We start from the raw sequence: 24,966 nt of genomic DNA, 5'->3' as shown, positions 1-24,966 counted from the left end.
TAAATTTCACTAATACATAAGTCTTAGAAAATGCAATATGACTTAAGTTATTCTCAATTTTGATTTCATTTGAGAAATTCTTAATGTAATTTACTTTGATTTTTCTTGTTGTTGTGTTTAATATTCGAAACTTCGAACATGTTGCAGGATTTTTTAAATTATTCCAAACTCGAGTTGTATAAAAAACTTTACTTTTTGTTTCCTTATATATTGAAAACAAAAATAATAACAATATTGGAAATGGAAAATCAAAAGAAAACCTTATAAAATATTTAAGTGAAACCATTAGAGCATAATTCAAACAAATCTTGTTTGGTTTATTACCAAATGAAAAATATAACTATTATTTAATAGTCACTATAAATAAATAATGTGAAAATTATTTTAAAAAACACAAAAACAGAGTGAGAAAGAGAATCAATTGAAAAACAAAGGACCACAAGATGGCATCCTCCATCCACTTGTTTTTTTTCTTTTTGGGGTCGGGGTTAAGAGAAAGGGTATATAATTTATCGGTTCAACTGAAACTGTGTGTGTTTGTTTGTGTGTGTGTGTAAGGGAGACTTCTCAACAACATTTGATGACTTTCTGTTGTTTATAGTTTTTCGTTTGTAGTTTTCATTTTTAGGTGTCTTGCCTTAGAATATTTTTATTGCGCGTTGGCGAGACTGACTGATAGCGCCGTTTGAAAAGACCCCCTCCTCCCTACCCCAACCCCCCGATCGCCAGCCTTCTAGTCAACCCAAAACTAAACGAACGACAATAGCAATGTTTTCGGGGCACACCTTTTGGAGTTGTCTACTACTACTTGGGATATAGATAGATATAGACATATGTACATACATGCTAAATATATATATATATATATATATGCACATAAATACAGAGACTATGTATGGTTTGTATGTAGAACTCATAAGCATATATATAAACCATACATACATACATACACATACACAACAATTTCGAAGCCCCAAGCCCCCAAGCCCAGGTGTTTGTGTGAGTTTGTTTGTTTATCTTGCATGTGCCCCGCCGTTGAACCTCCCTCGCAGCAATGTATCCTCCTCCCTGCCCCAAAACACACGCACACATACATCTGTGTATGTGCAAGAAGGAGGAGAAGCAGAAGGGTAGGCGGCGGCCATATTCTTTATTTGCATAGCAATTTTTGTTATATGTCGTTTTTATGTCTGTTTATTTTTCAGTTTTATGCCGATACGCGAAAACGAGAGCGCCAAAAATAAATAAAATCATAAAAAAAAGTAAGAAACACTCGCACTCATACACACTCACACACCCACAAACACACCGAATGCATGTGTGTGTGTGTATCTTTTTATGACATTCTCAAACTTGACCTAGACGTTGGGATTGGGGGAATGGGGTGTGGGTTTAGGTTTTTGGGATCTGCTTGGGCGGCGGCATTATCAACTTGGCACGTGTATTAACCGCCACCTCACACCCATAACCAGCTGCTGCCCCGCGTCCCTAACCCGTATCCGTCCTGTTGGTTACTCTATATATATACCACACACACACACACTCACAGAAACACACAATTCGTAATATTTATAGAAATAATCAAAAATTCAATGCGTTTGCTTTTCCTATTTGCCCTCAAGTCTCTCTTTCTCTCCAATTTTTCGCCGCCTTCTCTTCTTTACCTGTGATTCCCTAACTCACCCATTCCCCCACTTCCCCACTTTTGCCACGGCATCTGCCTCATGCCATCCATGGTGCCCCTTCCCTGTAGTTGGTTATTATTTATTGCGCTGAAAAGTTTCATTATCAATTTTTTGTTCAACTGTTGTTGTTTATTTATTTTGTTTCTTTTTTTCCTTTTACAATTTACATAAGGCAACTGAGCTGGTTTGCAACTTTGTTGCGGCTTTGGCTTCCACTTTAGTAGCGGGATGGGTAGCAATGGGTATGCTTTAGGTTAAGAGAGGGTAGGTGGGTGGGTGGATGGGTGGTGATGTTGGTGCTGGTGGTAGGAGCTGGTTGACGGTTGGCGGTTGGTCGCCAAATGGCACAAAAAGTAACAGCCAACAATGACAGCAAATGGCTGTGTGTAAAACTTTTCACAGTGATAGCGTCGCATTGCAAAAGCATTCACACAGTGGAGCCCGTGCATATCCTTAGACAATATGAGAGAATCAGTCAAATAATTCAAGAAGATATCCAAGAATTTTCATGAATTTTGATATAAAAAAGGTTTCTATCGTTTAATTTGTCAATTTTCAGGTTTTTTAATCGATCAAATAATTACATGACCACTACAGATGACACTTTTAATATCGAAATTGGTTTGTTATCGATTTTAAATGAAATAGTTCTTAATAATCGATTGCCAATTTTCCGTTGAATTTCATTAATAATTCTTAATAGATTGCTTAATTCTATTTTGAGTGGTCTTTGATCAGATTTTTTATTCAGTTTATGGAGTTTTAGAATTGGTTTGATTATATAATCAAAAAATCTTAAATCATATATTAAATACTTATGATCCAAACCAAAATCTGTGATCTGTATTTAGAATTGAAAACATTGATTAGAGCTAAGACTTGAAGGCAGCTGAACTAATTCTTAAACCGCAATTACTAGATGGTATATACTTATATTTAGTATTTTTGGCTATTTTAGTTCCTGTTTAAGTACACAACTACATATATATGTATATGATAGCTATGGACTATCACTTAGTCGCACTCACTTATCACCCACTGTGACCGACAAAAAGTTAGCACCACAAAACTGAGCGCAGAGCGGCAAACAAACAACCAAATGCCATGAAACATTTTAAAATTCAAATCAACGCGATATTTTTCGTTGTTTTTTTGTTTTTTTTGTTTTGTTTCGGTTTTGGTTTGGTTTTTGCTGTTTCCTTATTTTATTTTGCACAGTTTTTTTTTCGTTTTGGGCCTGAGACTGGGCCTGGTGTGTAGTTTTGTATTTTATTTCTTCTTTTATTTTGTTTTTTTTTTTGTTGGTTGCTTTTTTAAATTTCTGGTCACGTATTTGTTTCGTTTGGTTTCATTTTTGGGAAACAATATTGTGCCATGACAATAATACCAGTCCAAGTTGTGGACGATGTAGCCACAGCCACATCCACATCCAGCAGAGCCAGAGCCACAGTCAGAGCCGAATTTCTGTAATTTGAGCCAATTACTGTGGGTGTGAGAGGAGCTGGACGGGAGAAGCTAAATGCAGGAGCAAGCAGTATAGGGTGTGTAGACCGGAGTCAGTCAAGAGGCGATTGGTAGGTGGTACGGGATGGGTACGGGGACGGGAACGGGGAGTGGGAATGGTAGGGGAAGTGAAGGGAAGGCCGAGAACAAGGTGTTTTTGGGGAAGTTTTTGGCAAAGTGTTTAGCATTGGGGCACAAAAACCAAAATTGAAATTTATTTTTGTGATACACAATTTGGTTTATGTTTTTGGTTTTTTCCTTTTTTTGTTCTTTTTTGTCCGTTCGTTTAATACTCTATATTATATAGGGTGTATAGGGTGTATTTAATATAATTAATCAACATTTTCATTAACTTTTTGTGTTTAAAAGTTTTATATTATATTGACATGGGAAATTTATAATTTATAGTGCATATATATATTTTTTTTTACTTTCCACTGTATTATTTATGTATATCTTTAAGGTAATTTTTACATATTTATGTGTATAATCGATATTTGTAATTCTTAGTACAAAATGCTTAAAGTGATTTGGACTCATAAGTCTTAGTAAATCATTCTCACACACTAAAGTAAAAGTATTTACAAATAAAATAATAAATAACTTTAATGTTAATATATTTTTGCTTTAAACAACCCTTTTTTGCGAGTTGACAAAGGGTATTTAAAGTGTTGCATAGCTAAAGCCATTCCAATTCTTTGCTTTTCCTTTTCCTACACGGCTGTTATGGTTTTTTTTGGGTGTTTTTATGTTTTTTTTTTTGGTTTTGTTTGTTAGCTGGTCCTCCATAAATCGTCCTTCTATTATTTGCAAAATGCGAATACGTGATCTTCGCATAATAATTACTCCCAAGCTCTCAACCATACACAAACATCCACATAATTCTTAATGGCCCTGGCACATTTCTCTTGTTGTTTCGTGCATTTAATGATTTTTCTGCTATTTTTTTCGGTTTTATTATTATTTTTTGGGTAATTTGATTTGACTGTTCTTCAGTCGTTATTGTTCAGTTTTTTTGTTTTTGTTTTTTGTTTTTTATTTTTGACTTTAATAGGTTTTTAATTATTTTTCATAATTTTTTTTTTTAGTTTGGCTGAGAGGTTTGAGACAGCTGGGGGAAATGACAATCCACGTATAGCCTTTGTTTGGTTAGTGAATCAAAAAGTAACACAAACAAAAAAAATATAAATAAAAAAAGCATGACAGAAGAATGAGTTTGCCTGGGAAATGATGAACAGCATTTGGAGTGCTGCCCTCGATTTGGGGCAAAGGTTTAAAAATAGATTAATATTAAAATTATACTTAAGTGAATATAAATTTATACAAATTAGCCAAATGGCTTATCGTCTCAGTAACTTTATGATAAAAAGTAAAAAAATCGTATTAACTGCAAAACGAGCAATCGTTTCGTGAATCGATTGTGAGTTAGGGACGGACTTTCTTAGACATATCGATTCTAAATCTATCGATTTAGGGACTGACTTTCTTAGATATATCGATTCTAGTCTATTACTTATTTAGTAATTTTTTTGTGACTACTGTCACACTATTTCCATTTTTTTTGTCAATTCATCGTGGTAGGCTTTGATCCGAACTGGTATAAATAGACGAACTTCTCGCATTTTCATCATTAAAGTGCTTGCCACAGCTAAGGCAGCATCTATTTTTTTCCTTATTTTTCCCCTGAACAATTTAAAACTTAAAAACTATTTTGCTCCTAAATTAACACTTGGGCAAATGCAATAATCTCTTTGAACTCGCCGCTTGTGTCCAGATACTCATAAAGTTTATCTACTATTTTCCTTATTCTATTATGTCGAATTTTAAAATATCCTGATACAATATTGTCTCAGCTCCAATGCTTCCATCATATATTTTTTTGAACTCGCTGCTTGTGTCCAGATACTCATAAAGTTTATCTACTATTTTCCTTATTCTATTATGTCGAATTTTAAAATATCCTGATACAATATTGTCTCGGCTCCAATGCTTCCATCATATATTTCTTTGAACTCGCCGCTTGTGTCCAGATACTCATAAAGTTTATCTACTTTTTTCCTTATTCTATTATGTCGAATTTTAAAATATCCTGATACAATATTGTCTCAGCTCCAATGCTTCCATCATATATCTCTTTGAACTCACTGCTTGTGTCCAGATACTCATAAAGTTTATCTACTTTTTTCCTTATTCTATTATGTCGAATTAAAAAATGTCCTCACACAGTATCGTCTCAATTCCAATGCTTCCATCATATTACTCATTGAGTTTTTTTTCATTTTTTGAGTCTATTTTGAAAGAAATTTGGTTATTCATTATCATGATAAAAGTATAAACTAGATGGACAAGATAAAGTTGTTAAGTCTATCCCGTTTTGCCTAACGCAAATGCTACCCAAAAGCTAATTGTAAGTTAAGGGCTGGCATCTTGAACAGCCATTAGGGCAACAAATTAGCCGGGCCATAACCAGAGCACTCACACAAGCAAATACCTTGGGTTTTTGTTTTGTCCAAGGTCCATGGCAATCCTATACCCAGTTTGTTAGCTTTGGCTTTGGCTTGGCTTGGCTTTAGCCCCATCATCCAGTACCAGTTCCTGGAGTCCGAGTCCAAGTTCGAGGAGTCATCGTCGTAGTCGTCTAGCAGTCGCCAGAGTGTGTCTTGGGCATAATTTACGAGCAAACGCAATCGTTATACTTTGTGAAACAGCATTTGTGCATTTTGTTTAGCCATAAATCATAATGGGGAAGTGCACGTTCTCGATCCCTTGGACGAGACACGTAGCCAAGGCAAACAACAACGCAGTAAGTTGACTTACTTTTTAGCCCCTACCCGTACCCTTCCCTTCCCATCCCACCTGCCTGCCTTTTGTTCTGATCTGGCTTTTGGCCTAATTGATTTACAACACTTTTCCAACCTTACTCAATATCAAAATGACAAATGCAGGGCGCTTTCCCTTTGTCTTTGGGTTTACACAATACTTTAGTATTACAGTTTTGCTGCTGCTGCTGCTCTTCATTATTTTTTATCACATAAAAATGGGGCATGGGGTAGGCACTGGGACTGGGAAAGTGTGTAACTCTCTGAAAGTAAAGGAAGGGGGTAAATGCACGATTGAGCGACAATCGCAAAGGGACCATATATATACATACATACATACATACACATTCTATATACTACCACATACGTATCTATGCTATTTCGCAGCTTATCATCAATATTAGTATATGGGGAGGAGCCTGGGGGCTCCCTGGGGTCGCATTCGAAGCGTGAGCATTTTGCACAAAATAATTTATGGCAAACTGTTGATTGTTGACATGGGGCCGACGCCACCGAGCCCGGGTGTACAGCAAAAAAAAAAGAATCCCTTTATTGGCATCCAAGTGCCGACATGGCAATACCCTACACATCCGAGAGTTAGATGGAGGTGAAATATATATATTTTCCACATACTCTTCCTAAAGATGGGCCTTTGATTTTCCTTAAGAAATAAGGTTATTTAATTTTATTTAGTTTTGCTCTCAAGTGAATTAGTTTATGAGGTTTAACCCCAAAATATCACTTTAAAAATTTCTTATAATCTTATTGACTTATTCAAATATTCTACTTAAAGAAATAATTAAAACAAAAATATTTAATAATTTAAGTTGTGGAATCGACGATATGTTTTTAAAATCATTTTTGAAGTGGTCATTTTTGTGTAATAGAAGCACAACCTTTTATAGACGTTAGGACCTTATACAGAAAGGAAGAAAGAGAAAAAGAGAGAGAGGGACAGAGAGAAGCACTTTGCTTTAAAGTGTTGTGAAAGTCAGTTTAAAATTAATCATATTCTCAAGTCCATTATGCATCATCTCATATGTATCATCTCAAATGTATCCGTCTCATTATGTATCCATCTAAATAACAAAAGCCTCTATAAATGGTCCTTTTTCGAAACTTTTTAAAATTTATCTTATTCCTAAGATTATTAAATATTTTCCTTATATACAGTAGTTTAACTTGATTCTAGCTTAAGGCCTAGTAGCTATAGCTAGTAAGAAGATTGGCTTTAATTTACAATCACTGCCCAATCACAGTATAAATAAATAAATAAATAACTTGATTCGAGCATAATTTTTTAGCATTAAAATTCCTTATGTGATCAGTATTGAGATCAAGTTAGAAACTGAATTCCAAGTTGTATTTTTAGATCTTAGTTTGGCGGAAGTTTTCCTAAATTCTCAACAGAGAGATTGCGAGACATAGAGAACTATCAATTCTAGGAAAGAAATCTCTAAATTGATCTTTTATGTGGCTAATCATTACTTTAATATGCCCGTTTTACATCATGTAGCTATAGGGTAGAAAAACAGAAAGCTGAAAGCTAAAGTTCGCTTGTAGAATTTATCATTAGTTTTATATATGTACATATGTACATACATACATATGTCTTTATATATATATACCATATATACTATATCTACTAAGTAAGTTGCTGCTATTGTTGTTGTTATTGCTGATTTTGCCAAGCGAAACGAAACGAAACGCAACGAGCAAAACAAAAACCGACAACATGATGGTGTTGATGTATAAAAACAAAAATAAAATAATAATAATAATAAAACAAAAAAAGAAAAAAAAAAACAACAGCTAACTTACATTACGTCATTTCCAGATGTTATAAGCCCCCCCTTAACCCCATACTCCAGAGTCCCCCAGGGCCCCCCTTTGCCATGCCTTGTCTTGCCCATGTCGATGCGATGCCTCGCATCAGTAGCAAAGGCGATCGAAGCATTTTGCCTGCCTGCCCGCCTGGAGCTGGCTGGCTGGCTGGCTGGCTAACTGAGCTGGGGGGGCACACATTTTGCCTCGTTGTGGATTTCGTAGAAAAACGCAGCGAATTCTACGAACTTGGAACACACGTCGTTGCCGTTGTGTTGCTCATATCGGAAAACAAACAAGTCTTGTATGTATATATATCCACACAGAGTGAGACAGAGACACACACACACACACACATACAAACAGTCGTATGTACATATGATTGATATTTGCTTGCCATGATTACTCGCACTTGTATTCCCATCTAATTACGACAAACTTGTACATACATACATATATGTTTGTATGAACGAAATGTGAAATATGATAAAAACATAAAAAGTAACAAGAACAACAACAACAAACATATACATACACACCGAAGAATTGAAGAATATTGTCTCAGTGTTGTGAGAAGTGATCGATGCACTACATCAATTAAACAACTGACAACAATCACAGCAAACATCATGTTCTTCATACATATGTATGTCTGTACATATATCGAAAAACATTGAAATATTTGATTATTATCACAATTATTGAAATCGAAAACATTTCCATTAAATGTTTTCAATTTTTTTTGCTTCAGTTTCGGTTTCGGTAAAATTGTTTTTAAAAAAGGGCTTTTGATCTTTTCCCTTCGTTTCTCAAATTATCGGCAATAAATCGATTGCAGAGATTTAGTTTATCGCCACAAACATTATTTTTAATTATCGTCCTAATATCAAGGATTCTACAATCTTTTTTGTTAGATCTACTTATTTTATAAATATTATTTATATAGCTTTGGGGAGGGTATAGTATTTAAATTTTTTATAATTATTTTTTCTGAACGCACAACATCTCAAAAATAGTGTGTTAAAATTTTAGATCGATCCGAGTAAAACTTCTCAAGTTATGGGCAGTTGAACGCAGGTCGGCCGACCGTTTTATATTAGTATTTTGGGTGTCCAAAACTTTAAAACGCTCTCCTGAAAGGTTGCAATTTTCAAAGCCGGTGAACACGATCCTGCAAAATCTACTGGACGAATTGTTTTGAAATTTTGCACAGTACTTCTTCACTAATCTTCTTCAAGTAACGCTGTCGAGTTTTTTTTTTTTTATTTTTAAATTTATTATTTTTACAACAACAAATAACTCGGTTGTTTGAGCGAAAAACGGGGGTTTTAACTCTCAAGTGCCTTTAAAACAAAAATTAAAAATAAAAACTGGACAGCGTTACCTGGGGAATTTTTTCCTTCAACTAATGCAATTTGATTTTTACATTTCCGATGATTCTGTGACGAGTTACGATGTTCACCGCAAACCACTTTTTTCCGAGGTCCCGCCGGAGATTGCCTATATCTCACTTTTCAATATTTTTGGATGAAAATTTTCAGACATATTGTTTTAATATTGTATTATCATACGGGCAAACAATTGAACCGAGACTATCCTCATTGCCAATAAAAATTCTTAAAAAAGGACAGATTTTTGCATGAATTGAGTATACACCCCCCTTTAATGATTATTTCTTTTATTTTTCTTGAATTATCGTTTTTAATACGATTTCAACGATTAAATAACTTGGGTGTTTTTAAATATTATGTGAGTATTTTTATTGAATTATCGTTTTTAAATCGATTTCAAAAATAAGGTTATCTTTGCCATCGACTTATTTTTGCAAAAAGTATTGCCATAACATCAAAGACTCTAAAATATGTTCTAGCTATATTATCTAGCTGTAGCTTTTATTATCATCCTTAAAATTTATGTTTACCTATCGACATTTTAGCATTTATCGATAATACTATTAAGATGCCGTTTGATGTGCTTTAAAGTTTAAACATCAAGCTAAATTAAAAAGCTAGAAACTTGCTGTTTGAATCCTTAAATTTAAATTTGCCATATAAATATTTAGAATACTTCTAAAGATATCTAGAAAAGACGTATAGATATACATACAATTATATGTATATAGAATGTACATTGTACATACATATGTATGAATGAATATAGCTCAAGGAATTATAGCAATCATTAACCAAATGAGTAAAAACACATTAAGATAAACAAATTGCCTTAAAAAGTGAAATTTGTTTTGTATCGCAAGCGTAGCATAAAAAAAAAATATAATGAATTAATATACCATACATATACATATGTATGTATGTATATCATTTTTTTCTTTCCTTTTATTGTTTAATGTTTATTTAGCAATTAATGTACGTATGGTATGTAAGTGTGTATGTTATTGTTGTTGTTATTTTTTAATATTGTTTTTTTGTTTTTTGTTCTTACCAAATTGCCTAGTTCTTCGATACACTTGAGAGCATTTGTGATTTATGGGCGAGACCCGCAATGATTATTGTTATACATACTTACTCACACTCACACACATATATATACTAATATACCATATGGAAAATATATGTATATATGTATATTTGCTCACGACAAGGGCAAACAAAAAACTTGATTGTTCTTCCATAGGCTTTAAAAGATAAACTGCAAAATAACTCTGACATTTGGCTTTATCTCTGACATAAACACAAATACTCGGACATTATGTAATTTTTTTTGTTCTTGAATTGATCATGAATTTGATAGAGTTTATAGTTGTCTATATCTACTACTGGAGCGTAATTAAACAATATGATTTGAAATTTTTATCTCACGTTTTGACACTAAATTGATATAGGGATCAGTTATGATTCTATGTAAGGTTAATTAAATAGTTCTAAGGGATTGTTTTCTTTTTCGATTTCGCATATACTTGTCGTAAACGGAATCGATTTTTGCTTTGGCTTTCGTATTCAAATACTTCCTATTTCATAAATATTTTAATTTAAACTTGGAATTTTAACCGAGTCGCGTTTTTATTTGATTCGGTAAAGTTTTCTAAAGAAATCTCATTGAAATTTTTCAGTTTCCGTAAAAGTTATATTAAAAACTTGTAATTTTATTTTAAATTTTTTGCCAAGCTAATTAATTTAAAGTAATTTAATGAGCATAAAAATAAAAATCAAAAATGTTGATTAAAAATTATTTGAAATTTTGGATATCATTAGTGAAACAAAGTAAGTACTAGGCTATAGGTAATTAAGATACAATTTGTCGTTAACTATTAAATTTTAAGTCGAATAGTCATCAGTACCTAATATATTAATATACATTTAATTTGCCAATAAATTTCATACACATCATCGTTTAATAAAAGAAATTGAAGTTACTTTAATTGACAAACTAATTGTACCTAATAACTACATAAACTTAAAGGAGCAAAAGGTGTGTAACCAAGTCAACGATTGAGTCTCCTCTTAGAATTGCAATGATTTTTGTCTATTTCTGGGGCAATTATTTGTTACATTATTTTGTAGTTGTTAATAATGCTTGTGTAATTTTCTTAGAACTACAAATTGGATTCTCTTTCGATGCGAATAATTTGATGCTTATATGTATAGGTTTTGTCCAATTAAAATGGGTTTTAGATTTCATAAAGTTATTCTATATAGAATTCAGTGGATCGCATAATTTGATGGGGGATGGGGGATGGCGATGAGGGGGATTGCTCAACCTTGGCTAATCGCCGCAAATTGAATTAAACATTCGATGCATTTTAGTGAGTGGGCAGTGGGCAATACTCAATGGGCAAATGCATTGGACTCTCTGTCCATGGATATTACGTTTATCAGATGTGCATTCATTGAAATGCACTTCCTTTCGGACTCGCTCAATGGCCAGGCCATTTCCCGTTAGCACCTACTTACTTAGGCTGCAACAGCATCAGATACGCATCAGTTGGAGGAAAAAAAAAACTGAGAGAAAAAAAATACTAAAAATGAAACTAAGTAAATAAGTAAACGTTCAGGTGAGTAAGTTGCCGACGTTGCTTTAGCTGTTGCCCACTTCATTTTTTCTATGTTTTTTTTTAGTCATGGCTAGAAGGAAGTGCAATTTCAAATTGTGCGACAGCCGGGTGGTAGAGCTAATCCGACAGGCAACGTTGCACGGTGGCAACGCGGGTCGCTGTAAAGAGAAGCGCCGGAGCGGGCAGTCGTCAGCTGATAAATAGGAAGACCGGAGACTGTTGTTCAACGGGAGGAAAAATATTTGTAACAAAAAACACACAGACACACACACACACACAAACCCATGACGACACTTACATAGATGTGACGTTACGACGACTTTGTGGCGACGTGACGTTCAAAATGGCATAAAATATAATATAATATATATAAGTACACACACATACATAGGTAGTATTATAGTAGTATGTGCGTATATGGCTATATCTATGTACATATGTACATGCATACATATTAGACTGGTTTTCTCTATTGTTAAGGAAATATACCTTTACTCATGATTATTAATTGCTAAAAGGTAAAAACCAAGTAGAGATTACTTGCAAAGTATGAATAGGTGATAAGAACAAATAGATAAATTAGCATTAGAAAATTAGAAAACATCATTTTTTTTTTTTAAGCCAGGTGCTAAAATGTCAAGGAAAATCTGAGAACTTTTGTGTATTTGGACAAATTAAATAAACAAACTATTGTTTGATCAAATTTACAAAATTGAGATGGCTATTTAATAAGTGTTTTTAATATTTCTATGGAAATCTAGATACAAATTTAATGCATTTTCTCTTTTAAAGTTTATCTACTGGCCTTAAGCAACAATCTTATTCTCAAGTAATCAAATCTGCACTTAAATGGTGTTACTAACTTAAGGTTATCCATCATTCGATTAAAACTATACACCAATTATCATGATAATTGATCGAAGTAATAAAATGGTTTAGAGGAAAACTGATTTTGTCAAAGTTTTTTTGTTCATCATGTCGTATGAGTAATATGATTAGTTGTCTTGATAAATTCCGAAGATTTCCCTATTTTACTACATACAATAAAAATCCACCCCAATTTAGATATACCTACTTACATATATACATACATATACCTTAGGTTTGTGTGCACTTCTCCCCCAACGTCAATATCAGTTTCAGCTAAAGTGCACGCAACTAACAGCAGCTAGTCACCTGGCCAACACCTCTAAAGTTGATTGATACAAAACTGTTTGACTGCGGCAGGAAGAAGAAGAAGAAGAAGATGATGATGATGATGATGAAAAGAAGGAGAGAGAAATACCCACTTAGTTGATGTGTATAGTGAAGGAAATAGTGTGACTTTGTGATGGAGTAGGGAAAGGGAGGGAGGGGGGTAGTGGAATAATGTGTGTGAGGTGGTGTCGTTGCTCTGAAGTATCGAGTTGCTTCTCTCTAATGTGACAGCTCAATGCAATTTAGTTGGCAATGACAACTGAAATAGCAATAGCAATAGCAACATCAGGAAGAACATCAATGATTGCAGCTGATTGCATACTAAGGGGGGACAACAGTGTTCCAGAAAAGTATGTATGCATGCATACATATGTATCTTAAATTAACTTAATTTAACTTTAATTTAGTTTAGAATTTTTCACAAAAATTTTGCTATAGCATTTTCTTTGCGTTTATGATTTCGTTGATTTGCTGGACATTAACTTTTCTTACTAACTGTTAGACCGTCGTTATATATTAAATGGCGAGAAGACTGCGGAAAATCATAAAATAATAAGGAAACAGAAAGAATCCCCGTATAATGATAACAGTAGATGGTGGTACGGTTATGCGGGGGAGGAAGGTAGGTTGGTAGGTAGTCTGTTTGCAGTCAATGAGAAGAAACGAGAGAGTAGATATGCACCAAAACAGGCAGAAAACCATAAAACATAAAATAAGAAAACAAAATCCAAAAACTTAACAAGCTCTTTAATATCGACTTGAATATACCCTATATAATAGTTTCCTATGGGAGAAATTCATTGTACAAATATCAATCAAATATTGAGAAAATTTGAACATACAAATTTTGTAGATAATTATCTTTCTCACTTAAATGACTTTTGGTTATGGCGTTAGTATTGCATTTTGACTCTTTTCTTGTTAATTTCCTTAGGTACATATGAGTGTGAAAGGGACAGAACAAGAATTGATGGACATTTTGGATGACAGTTTGCAAGGTGTGTGACTCTTTATCAACTTCTAATTCAGAAACTCCATTGCGGATTAGGCTAATTGCCGCTGCCTCGTGATTTGTAGATAGAGACTTACTTGTTGACCGATTGCTTATGATTAACTGATATGCCCATCGGTTTTTAATGCTTGCTGGGTATACGCAATGTAAAACTGTAACTGAAATGCTGCGCAAACAACTTTGAACGTCAATTTGTCAACTTGAAACGAAAATTGAATGCAAAAGCTTTACGCCACGACGCGACGTTGACGGCGCTGACGTTCCCGCGACAGAGCGGCAGAGCCAATTTTTGAATTCAATTTTTTTTTCTTCTCCTTTCCATCACCTCCTCATTTTCTTCTCCACGACATTTTTCGTTATTTTTGTGTTTGTGTTTTTTTTTGGTTTTTTTTTTGCGCTGCTGCAATCGAAGAGGCATTTGTGTTTACCACTGCACTCCAGCAATATGATTGGGGAAAGGAGGTGTAAATAGTGTAGGGTATAGCATGAAGCCGCAGCAGCCGGTGGGTCAACATAATGCCGTTATCGTAGGTGCGGCAAACACGTCGCTAAAGTTTGCGTCGACGTCAGCAGCGGCGCTTGATAATGAGCAAGTTAAATCGAGAAGAAAGAAGCAGAAAATGCGAGACACCAGGCATAAAAGCTTCCGCAATAAGAAAACAGCTGTGTGTATGCGTGTAAAACAGAGACAGACAGATACAGAGAGGGAGAGATAGAGAGAGAGGGTGAGAGCAAAACCATATAGAGCTGGAGTAACTGAGAGAGATTGCGATTAAGTGCAAGGTAAAATGCAAAAATGATAAGCAAACTCATTTGGTCATATTCTGCACGTGTTGAAAATGGCCAACGATAGAGAGAGAGAGAGAGAAAGAGTGACAGTGAGAGAGAGGGGTAGCATACGTATACAAGAGAGTCAGAGTCAAGGGGAGAATCATATAGGGCTTAACTCTGCCGCAGCGCAGCCGACACACGTTTAGCATAAATGCTCGTGTGGCTTCGGCAATGCCAATTTGTCACATGTTTTCTGGGATATAACATTCGGCTCGCCGAATCGTAGCACGACTGGAGGGGACTACAATTCGCCCATGTCTGAGAGCTAAAAAGATCGTGGCAAGACAAATTGTCAATGCAAATGATGATGCAAAACAGACAAAACCAAACAAAATGTTGCTGTTGCTGCGTGTGCCTGCCTGCGTGCCTACGTGAGCAACAGCAGCTCTCCACCATCCTTCCCTCCGCTCGACATACCCCCCCTTTACCGTACCGTAAGCATTATTTCATCGTTTCACCGTCCAGCGTCAAACAGAGATATGAGAGACAACCAAATTCGCCATGAAATGCAATGCAATTCCTTTTCTGTTTCTTCTTCGTTTACTGCTGACTCGCAAAATTTGTTACCGTGTTTTTCGAGCTTTTTTTTTTAGTGTCTTTTTGTTGTTTTTGTTTCTTAATTTTTTGTGGTTTTTTATACATATATATATATATATGTGTATATATATTATAGCAACAACATCAACAGCAGCAGCAACAGCAGCGGCGGCGGCAACGATAACAACTTCTCAAATCAGCAGAGAGCTGGATGGAGTAGCGAGACAGGGACAGAGAGACAAATACATATATAGAGAGAGTGCGATGGAGTGTCTAAAAGAGAGAGAGAGATTGATTATGGGCAGGGAGAAGGGTGGTAGTGGTGGAGGGACAGGTGGGGAGGTCAGGACCAGGCAGTAGCAGCGACGGCAACAATATTTACAACTGTAGCTGACAAGGCACAGTGGTGCGAATTTTTAAATCAAATCACAGGATAAATACAAACACCAAATGCTAAAATCTTAAAAGAATGCAAATTAAAGTTATTTTAAAGAAATCTTTAGATGAAGGGGAAAGGAAGAGAAACAAGTTGCTAGAGAGATATTTAATTCCCTATGTAATATTTATGGTTAACATATGAACTGTATTTAAACCACTGTGGCAATTATAAATCTCAGAAATGATCATTAAATTTTGATAATATTTTGTTTGGTCAATGGTTAGGAATCGCATGTATTTAGCCCACTGTGCAACGTGTTGCCGTTTGAGTTGACGGTAGCGACAGCAGCAGCAACAACAGCAACGATCGCAAGTCGCGACACGAGCAAAACGACAAGGTTGGCAAGGTGTGAGTCCGAGAGGGGGCGGTAGGCGGTGGCGGTGGCGTTGGCGATAGCGAGGGCGGGGGGCGAGCGGTGAGCCACAAGTAAGTGACGAACTTACGGCAGCAGCGGCAGCAACTGGTCCGTATGGAGGGGGGAGCTGCTGCTGCTGGTGCTGTTGCTGTTGCTGCTGCTGTTGTTGGCGAGCAGAGTCAGCGCGCATGCCACACACAGTTTAAATATGTGAAATTAGTACAAATCGTGATTTCAACAGCGAACGACGACGACGACGAGGAGAGACGACGACGACGGCGACGACGACGACGACGAAAGACCACGACGACGGCGTCGACAAAAAGCAACCTACAACAAACAACTGGCAACGCGGATCGTTGCGGTTAAGAGTGGCAGGCAGCAGCAAGTCGCACGTATTGCGGCAACAACAACATCGACAACAACAACAACAACTAATAATGCAATAAAAGCAGCAGCAAGCAAGCACCAATAACAACAACAAGAAAAACAGCTGATAGCAAAATAGAAACGAAACAACAGCAAGCAAACAGGCAAAAGCTTTGCATTATCAAGCGAGCAACAGGTCTCGGAGCAGAGCGCACACACGCTGCTGCAGCGGCACAAACACAGACACACACACACACACACTCTCACAGAGGGCGAGAGAGTATAGTCGCACACCTTTTGCGTTGATTTTGGACACTGTGTGTTGTGTTGTATTGTCGCGCCCGCTCGCTCGTTGGTTTTAGCTTGCGCTCACACAAACACACACACACACACACGTAGAGAAAACACACCGTTTTGTTCAGAGCGTCACCGTAACGTCTCTCGCGCTCGCTCTCTCTCTAACACACACACACACACAAACACACTGTGTCTGTCTCTCGCACAAAGTGCAGCTGAGCCGCCTCCGCTGGCCGCACTTGCCGCTGCTAATTCCTCTGCCACACCAACGGCACCGCGCTGCTGCCGCTGCCTCAGTCGAAAGTCAAAAGCAACGTGTTGTGGACGCTTTTTTTCGTCGCGTTGCGTTCGCTACCTTTTACACCTTCTTCTTTTTCTTAAACTCCTGCACCCACCAACACCACCAATACCAATACCACCACCACCTCCACCACCAACCACCAACAATATCAGCTGCACCATCCCACCACTACCACCACCACCACCACCACCACCATTGACCAGACCATCTCCAACCACCGCCACTATCATCATCATCATCATCATCATTATTGCCGCAAACTTTCACCAACAAAAACAAAACCATGTCCAGCAGCAGCGCCGCCACAGCCGCAGCGCAATACAAACTTGACGCCAATTCCAATGCCATAGCGTTGATTGCAGATGCTGCTGTTGCTGCCCCCGCCTCTCTGACCACAACAACAACAACAGCCACAACAACATCGCCCTGCCCCTCACCATCAACGGTAAACGCTGCCGCTGCTGCAGTCAACACAGTCGCCGTGAGCAGCGATCGCATCGAATGGTCACGCGCCACCATTTTGGGTTTCATCGAGGACTATCGTCGTCAACGTGTCCTATGGGATCCAAACACAAAGGGCTATCACATCAAACAAACCAAATATGAGGCCCTCAAAATGCTTAGCCAGAAATATGGCACCGAAATCCGTTCCATACGCTCAAAGATCAAATCGCTGCGCAGCTCATTCCATCGGGAGCACGGCAAAGTGCTGAATGGACGCAGTCGCGGCGTTAACTATCAGCCCATGTGGTTTGCCTACGAGGCCATACGTTTCATATTGGATGGGGAGCGATGTGATGTCGAGGATGTGGATACAATTGCTGCCGGCGGCGATATAAATGAATCATCATCATCATCTGCGGTTGTTGCTGCTGGTGCCACCACTGCCGAAGCGGCTGAGAAATTGGTTCTAATGCATAGCCTAGATTTGGAACAATTGACAAAGCAACAGCACCACCATCACCAACACCACCACCACCAACAACAACAACAACAACAACAGCAGCAACAATCACAACAGCCACAGGTGGTTGTTGTTGAGCCACATGAAGAGTTTGCCGCTCGTGTTGCTGCCGCTGTTGCTGTTGTACAAGCTGCTGCCGCTGCAGCAGCCACAGCTCGTGATAGGGACAGGGATCGAGATCATCAGATGTTGGATACCAGTGAAATGGATCCTTCGGCTGTTGCCACCATTGAGGCCATAACAACGGCGGGAGGCGGCGGCGGTGGCGGAGGCGACGGTGGTGACGATTGCTGTGGTATCGACGATGACAATGACAGCACCACCACCACCACCAATAACAACAACAACAACAACAATAACAATGGCAACAACAACAACGACGCAGTTGCGGCTGCTGCCGCTGCCGCTGCCTCCTCCTCAGCTGCTGTGGTAAGCGAGAGCTTTATGAATATGTTTTTTTGTGTTCATTTCGTTGTTTGTTTTTTCTGTTGGAGCTTTGGATGTTCACGAATGTATGTGTGTGTAAGAGTGTTTCTGTATGTTTGTGTGTCTGTGTGTGTGTATGTTTTAGTGTTAGTCCATATGGCGAGTGGTTTGACTTGTTTTGCGGCACCAGCCGCTGCTGTTGACAGCACACGCGCTGCTTACTGCTCTGCCATGGTTGTTGCTGTTGCTGCTGCTGCTGCTGCTGCTGCTGCTGCTGCTGCTGCTGCTGCTAGTGTCTAGCGGTTCGTCAGCAACAGCAAAAAAAAAAAAAAAAACAAAACTGTGACTCACAGTGGGTCAAAATTAATCAGTGCAACATGAAAATGTGCAATTCCGTTTTACCAAGGTGCTAAATAACTTATATTTGTATGGTAATTGTCCCAAGAACTATGTAGGATTATGGTTTCATGTTTTGTAGTTTCTATAGAAGTTATTATAAATGTGATCAGCTTTCTGATCTTGTCTTGGTCTTAAAGTTTGGTAACGATGTTTGGCAGGGATATCAAATGCCAATCATTGTTGCCGTTTGGCCCTTTCGCACTCATCCTACTACGTTTTGTACACAAAGAATAAAAAGAGACAAAGGATAATACCACCTGACATATAAAATAGAGAGAGATAGTGATATATGTATAACAGACACTATACAGAACTGTAATGACAACTTCAGATTAGGTTCTAGTAATAATAAAGACTAACTAATTAAAATAAAACATGTTGGTTTAGTGTTTAGAAGATTTAATATAACATACAAAGTACCCAAGTTTTTATTTCTCTGTTTTTTCTACTTTTTGCTATACTTTTCAGATGGTAGTTCAAAAGAAAAAGTATATAAAACTAAAAAATCAGTAGCTATAGTTAAGAATTCTCTTCACAGTATATATATTTAATAATTTTCATTGATTCCACATTTAAGTTCTTTTAAAATTATGTCAAATATTAAAAAACTTGGTATACATAACACTTGGTTTATTAGACTTTTTGATCAAATGCAAGACCACTGTGCCTGGGCCTTGCTATTGCGTCGCATGCGCTTGATAAGCTTGTATATGTGCGTGTGTTAATGTGTGTCTGTGTGTGTGTGTGTGTGTGTCAACTGGCTTTGATTTGCGCACTGTTGTGTGTTGCATCAGCCGTAGAAATCGGCAGCCCCACGTTTTGCACCGACCCTGTTTACCTGCCCACCCCGCCGACGCCCCCCCCCTTCCAACCATCACTAGACACAGGGGTTTGCCATACAGTCAAGCGTTCAGCCATAGCCATTACATGACTCGTGCCCGCCCCCAAGCAACAAATATCAGCAACGGCAGCAACAGCAGCAGCAACAACAACAACAACAACAAGAGCTCCAATATAGCAAGTTGCTGGATTGCGTTTTTTTTTTTGTTGTTTTGTAGCTGTGTGTTTCATTCGTTTGGTTTTGATTTGGTTGGGTTTTTTTTTTTTTTTTTGTGTTTTTGTTTGTGGCTAATACATCTCACACGACTGTCCGTCCGTCTGTTGGTGTCTGTCCACCCGTTGGTCCACTTCAATGTTGTCTTCGTCTGACGCTGACCAGAGTTCTCCACCACCATCACCACCTTCCATCTTGTTACTCCCTTCTCTCCTTCTTCTCCATCTCTTTTTTTTTTTTTTGGACGCCTTAACAACTAATTTAATCGCCATCGACTCACGGGTCTCTCATCGGTCTGTTTCACTGTGTCTTGTCTATATACTGTATGCATATGTTCGTATAGGTATGTCTGTTTATACATACATACATACATATATCTTTTTTTTTTATTACTATTCTAATTTGTTGTTGCCTTTCCGTCTACCTACCGCCCTCACTCCCCCGACATTTGTGTGTTTCTGCCATTCCGTGTTTTGCGTACCTACATGTTATTATTATTATTATATTCGTTACCCTGTAGCTTTGTTAGTAGCACTATTTAGTAGGCTATATGGATATATCGACCGAATTATAGGGTCCCTCAAATTCTTTGGCTGTATACTATATACATACATACAATTGTGCCTCTGTCTATATGTAGATTCTTGCGTTTAACTTTCAATAATTCAATGTCAAATATATTGACCATATTTATGACGTTGAATGATTTTTCTAGAATTTTGACATCTTTTACTATGGTATTTCCTTTAAAATTTAATACATATAGATTTAGTTGATCATCAGCCTGATAGAAGAGATATAGATGGATAAGTAGAATGATTGGTACATATATACCTATCTATACATATAGATAAAAGAATAGTAAGATAGATGGATAAATAAAAGGATAGATAGGTAAGGCTAGGATACCTTATATATATATTTCTTTCTTTAAACATTAAATATCCTTTAAAGTTGCTCAATTCAGTTAACTATAATGGACCTGGCTTTAATTGTCTTTGGCCAAAGGGAAGATATAACTCCAGTCTATTATCAATCAATCGTATCTATGTCTAAACAGTTATATGATAAATCTAAATAATTAGACTTGGAGCTAAATTAGATTAGACTTAGACTAATTAGGCTGCCTCTAAATAATTGATTTTAACCTGGGTTAACTTTGTCTTGGGACCTTTCAAAAAATGTGTAATTTATTACTCTTTTGTATACCTATATACAAAATATATATATTAAAAGGTACTTGGTAGTCGTTGCCAAAAATATTTAAGTGGAATTTCCAAATTTTTTTTTTTTCTTTCTTATTTTGTTATTATTTGTCTGACAAATTCTTCACATTGACTGGCTGCTGTTAATTTTTAACGATTTATTTTTGTTTCGATTCTATTCCGTGTTCTTTTTTCTTTTCCCTTTTTCTATATATGTATGTACATAGTATATTTGTTTATATATTTATTTATTTTTTTTTTTTTGCAGACACGTTCCTCTTCCGAATTGGATGGCGAGAATTATTGCAACATTAGTGCCGATGATGTGAAAACCGAAATTGTAAGTACTTTTTTTCTTCTTCTTCTTTTGATTATATTATATTTTAAGGTTGTGAGAAATTAGTTTAATATGTTTGTTATATACTTGACTTTTGTCAGTAGATGAGTATATCTTATCTTATCAATATAAATTAAAACCAAGTTTCACATTAACAAAATACTTGAATTTAATTTTTATTGACTTTCAGATCTTTGTGATTTGATTTAGCTTTAAAATTCAGTCTCCTTTCGTTAAAATTAATTGAGAGTTTAAATCAAATCTTTAAGGCAGGCAATTTTCCAATAAAATTTCATCAGACATTTGCCATTTTGATTTTAGTAATTACCTCATATATTATTAAATAGATAATTAGAAGTACAAATGATCAATCAAATTAATGGAAATTGTTCATGATTAAAAGATTATTTTCTATTAATCTATGCGTGTACTTTCTCCTTTTGTAAAATTTTTTTAATTACATCAGCCAAGATAAAACTTGGACAAGGATGGTCTAAAGTATTTACATTGGTTTTTTGCCCCCTTTTTTCTTGGGAGAAAGGGTATGAAAAAATAGTTCTAGCTTAGCTTCAATCTATGCGGAAACAAGTGAAAGTAGAAATCTGGAGAACTAACGGTTCATAGGATAGCAATAAATTGCAAATGAAAACAAGAAGCTTTGGTAGTTGTCGAAAGTATTTATAACATGCAAATCTAGTCTTTGATTCTCGGAATAAAAATGGTGAAAACTAGGGAATTGTCATTTGAAATTCGATCTGAGATCGTAATGAAATTTCAATTTGGTTTTACAGCATCGGAATTGGCCAATGTATATAATATATCGAAAAAGCAAGTTAATGATCTGCTTAAAAAGAAAAAGAAGAGAAATGCAAATTTGCAAAATTCAAATAAAAGTGGCCGAAAACTAGCAATGACTAAACGGAAATGCAAACGCTTAAAAAGCGTCAATGCGAAAAATCCATTTAGCAGTCCAATCAAATTGGCAACAGAATCCTCCGTAAAGTTGTTAGATGAAAAAGTTAGTACAGTGAAGTCTCCCGTGAGGCCAAAGCCACGGTTCCAGTATTTGTGTAAGTCTGCAGGAGATGTCCGCCTGCGGGAGTGGATTTTGTATGAAAGTCATGCTCTTGGCATGGTAAAATTCGTCCGGCTAAGAGAGATGTCCGTTTACAGGAGCTGTCCGCGACTAGAGCTTTCACTGTATATGGTGGGTAAAATGATTCATAATTCAATGATTCAAAATAATGCAAATTTCGTCGAGATTACTTAGTGGTATTAGTTCTAGTCAGCTTACAAGTGGTTATTAACGTCAAAGGTGCAGAAGAAGTTGTGAAAAGTTCCAAGACAAGAAAAACTAATGCTTTTGCCGTGGAGTATATAAGAAAACCAAAAACTGTGTAAATACTTTTGACTACCCATAAATGAATTAAATATTTCTAATTGAAATAAGGAACTAAACAAATTTACAATAAATATGAATGAGGAATCCATTAATAGGTTGTGCCCAATATATGAACTATGTATGTATAATCAATATGATTAGGTCTTATCTCTAAAGATGGGCGGCACGCCCCAGACCCAACCCCCTCCCCCAACGCGTCATGACCTATCCCCAAGATAGATGTAGTTGATGAAACGAGATGATACAGATTTCATCAGACAAAAATGTTTTGCGTGACATTGAAGATGAGATGAGTAGAAGAAAATGAAATGAGTAAAGAAAACTGGTTGCCGGTGTTTTGTTTTTACATTTTTTTTGTTGAGAGTATTTAGTTTTTGATAGTCTGATGAAATATATTTTTGTACCTCTATACATACTTCTAAAATATATATATTTAAATTTTCATTTTATTGTTTTTGTTGGGGATTAACAGATTGAACATGAAACAGAGCTGGGTATACTCGATCGACGGACTAGCACACCATCGCCCATTAATTATTATAAGGCAACCGATTTAACCTATAATCATCGCAAGCGTAAGGCACAAATGGATGAGAATGGTTGCGATGGAGTAGGAGTAGGAGGAGGAGGCATCGGCATTGGCATTGGTGTTGCTGGCGTGGGGTCAGTTCTGGAACAACATGTTGTTGGTGCCTTGACACTGACGCCCATTACAAAGACGGCAACGTCACAACAAATGACGAACCACAGGCAGCTAGCATTTCAGGCCTTACAGCAGCATTTTAACCACAACCACAGCGGCATCAGCATCAACAGCAGCAGCAATAGCAGCAACAACAATAATAATATCAGCGGCAGCAGCAACGGGAACAACAATAACAACCACAATGATAGCAGCCATTGCAATGGGCAAATGCATCTGCAACACCACCACCAACACCACAACAACCACCACCACCACCACCAACACCACCAACAACAACAACAACTACAACAGCAACATTCCAATAACATGGCACTAAAACGTGATCGTGATCGTGATCTCTCATCGTTGGTGAATACGTCCACTTCCTTGGAGCTAACTTCAAGCTCAAGTGCTACAGCAGGAGCAACAATTTCATCATCGTCATTATCATCAGGAGCAGCAACATCATCATCATCAGCTGCAATAGCAACAACAAGTGCCTCAGCCACGCCCATTAAGCCAAGCCATATAGATGAATATGGTATATTTGGTGAATATGTGGCCATTACCATAAGGAAACTAAAGACAACCAAATCAAAAATCGTTGTCAAACATCTGATCAATAATTTATTATATGAGGCCGAATTGGGTAAATATGATCATGGTATACCCGCCTCCAAAGAGCCACCACAGCTATATAAAATGCAATAGAATGCACCACCATCACCACCACCACCACCCACCTCATTCATACCCAGGCGGAGGACGAGGCGGCGGAGGAGGAAAAGCAGCTGGAGTTGGCGGCAGGCGTATCATAAGGCATCAAACAGATCTGGCGGCATTTTGTAGTTAAACATTTAAACTAATAACGCACACTAGTCAAAGGTAAAAAGCAAAGCAATAGTAAACCGTATATATACATATAAAAAAAGGAAACCAGAGACAGCAGAATTCTAAGGGCTATACCAAAATTGTTTGTTTTTTTTTATGAATTCTTTTTTTTTTTTTTGTTGTCGGTATAGATAGGTTGAGATAGGTTTTCGGGAACAGAATATATCGTAAGCCTTTTAGGGTAAACGAGTTCAAGTTATAGAGCATTTCATTCAGGGACAAAGACCATATAGAAGTACTTTATATAAATACAAATATATATACATATACATACGAACATATATCTATATCTCTATCGTCTTTCGGCGATCCATCAACGATATCAATGAGTGATATCAAAAAGTCAGTAGTCAATCAGTCGATAACCCACAAAAACCGCAAACAAAAACAGAGTGGAAACAACAACAACAACAAAATCGAAA

The 24,966-nt window shown here is 36.8% G+C and overlaps 1 protein-coding gene across 2 annotated transcripts; it reads left to right on the top strand.

Annotated features, from left to right (window-relative positions):
• Positions 1-16,464: 16,464 nt before the first annotated feature.
• Positions 16,465-24,966, top strand: LOC6639567 (putative uncharacterized protein DDB_G0277255). 2 transcript variants are annotated; one of them, XM_023178522.2, is made up of 3 exons: positions 16,465-18,574; positions 21,498-21,569; positions 23,441-24,966. In XM_023178522.2, the coding sequence occupies exons 1-3, from the start codon at positions 17,465-17,467 to the stop codon at positions 24,362-24,364; spliced, it is 2,106 nt and encodes a 701-aa protein (XP_023034290.1). In that variant the 5' UTR covers positions 16,465-17,464; the 3' UTR covers positions 24,365-24,966. The 2 variants fall into 2 exon arrangements, with proteins under 2 accessions (XP_023034290.1, XP_046867973.1); XM_047012017.1 differs by lacking the exons at positions 16,465-18,574; positions 21,498-21,569 and adding an exon at positions 22,231-22,773.

The sequence above is a fragment of the Drosophila willistoni genome (genome assembly GCF_018902025.1).
Source record: "Drosophila willistoni isolate 14030-0811.24 chromosome XR unlocalized genomic scaffold, UCI_dwil_1.1 Seg144, whole genome shotgun sequence".
Taxonomy (NCBI): domain Eukaryota; kingdom Metazoa; phylum Arthropoda; class Insecta; order Diptera; family Drosophilidae; genus Drosophila; species Drosophila willistoni.
The sequence above is the reverse complement of the archived record's forward strand: the minus strand, read 5'-3'. Positions and strand labels throughout refer to the sequence as shown.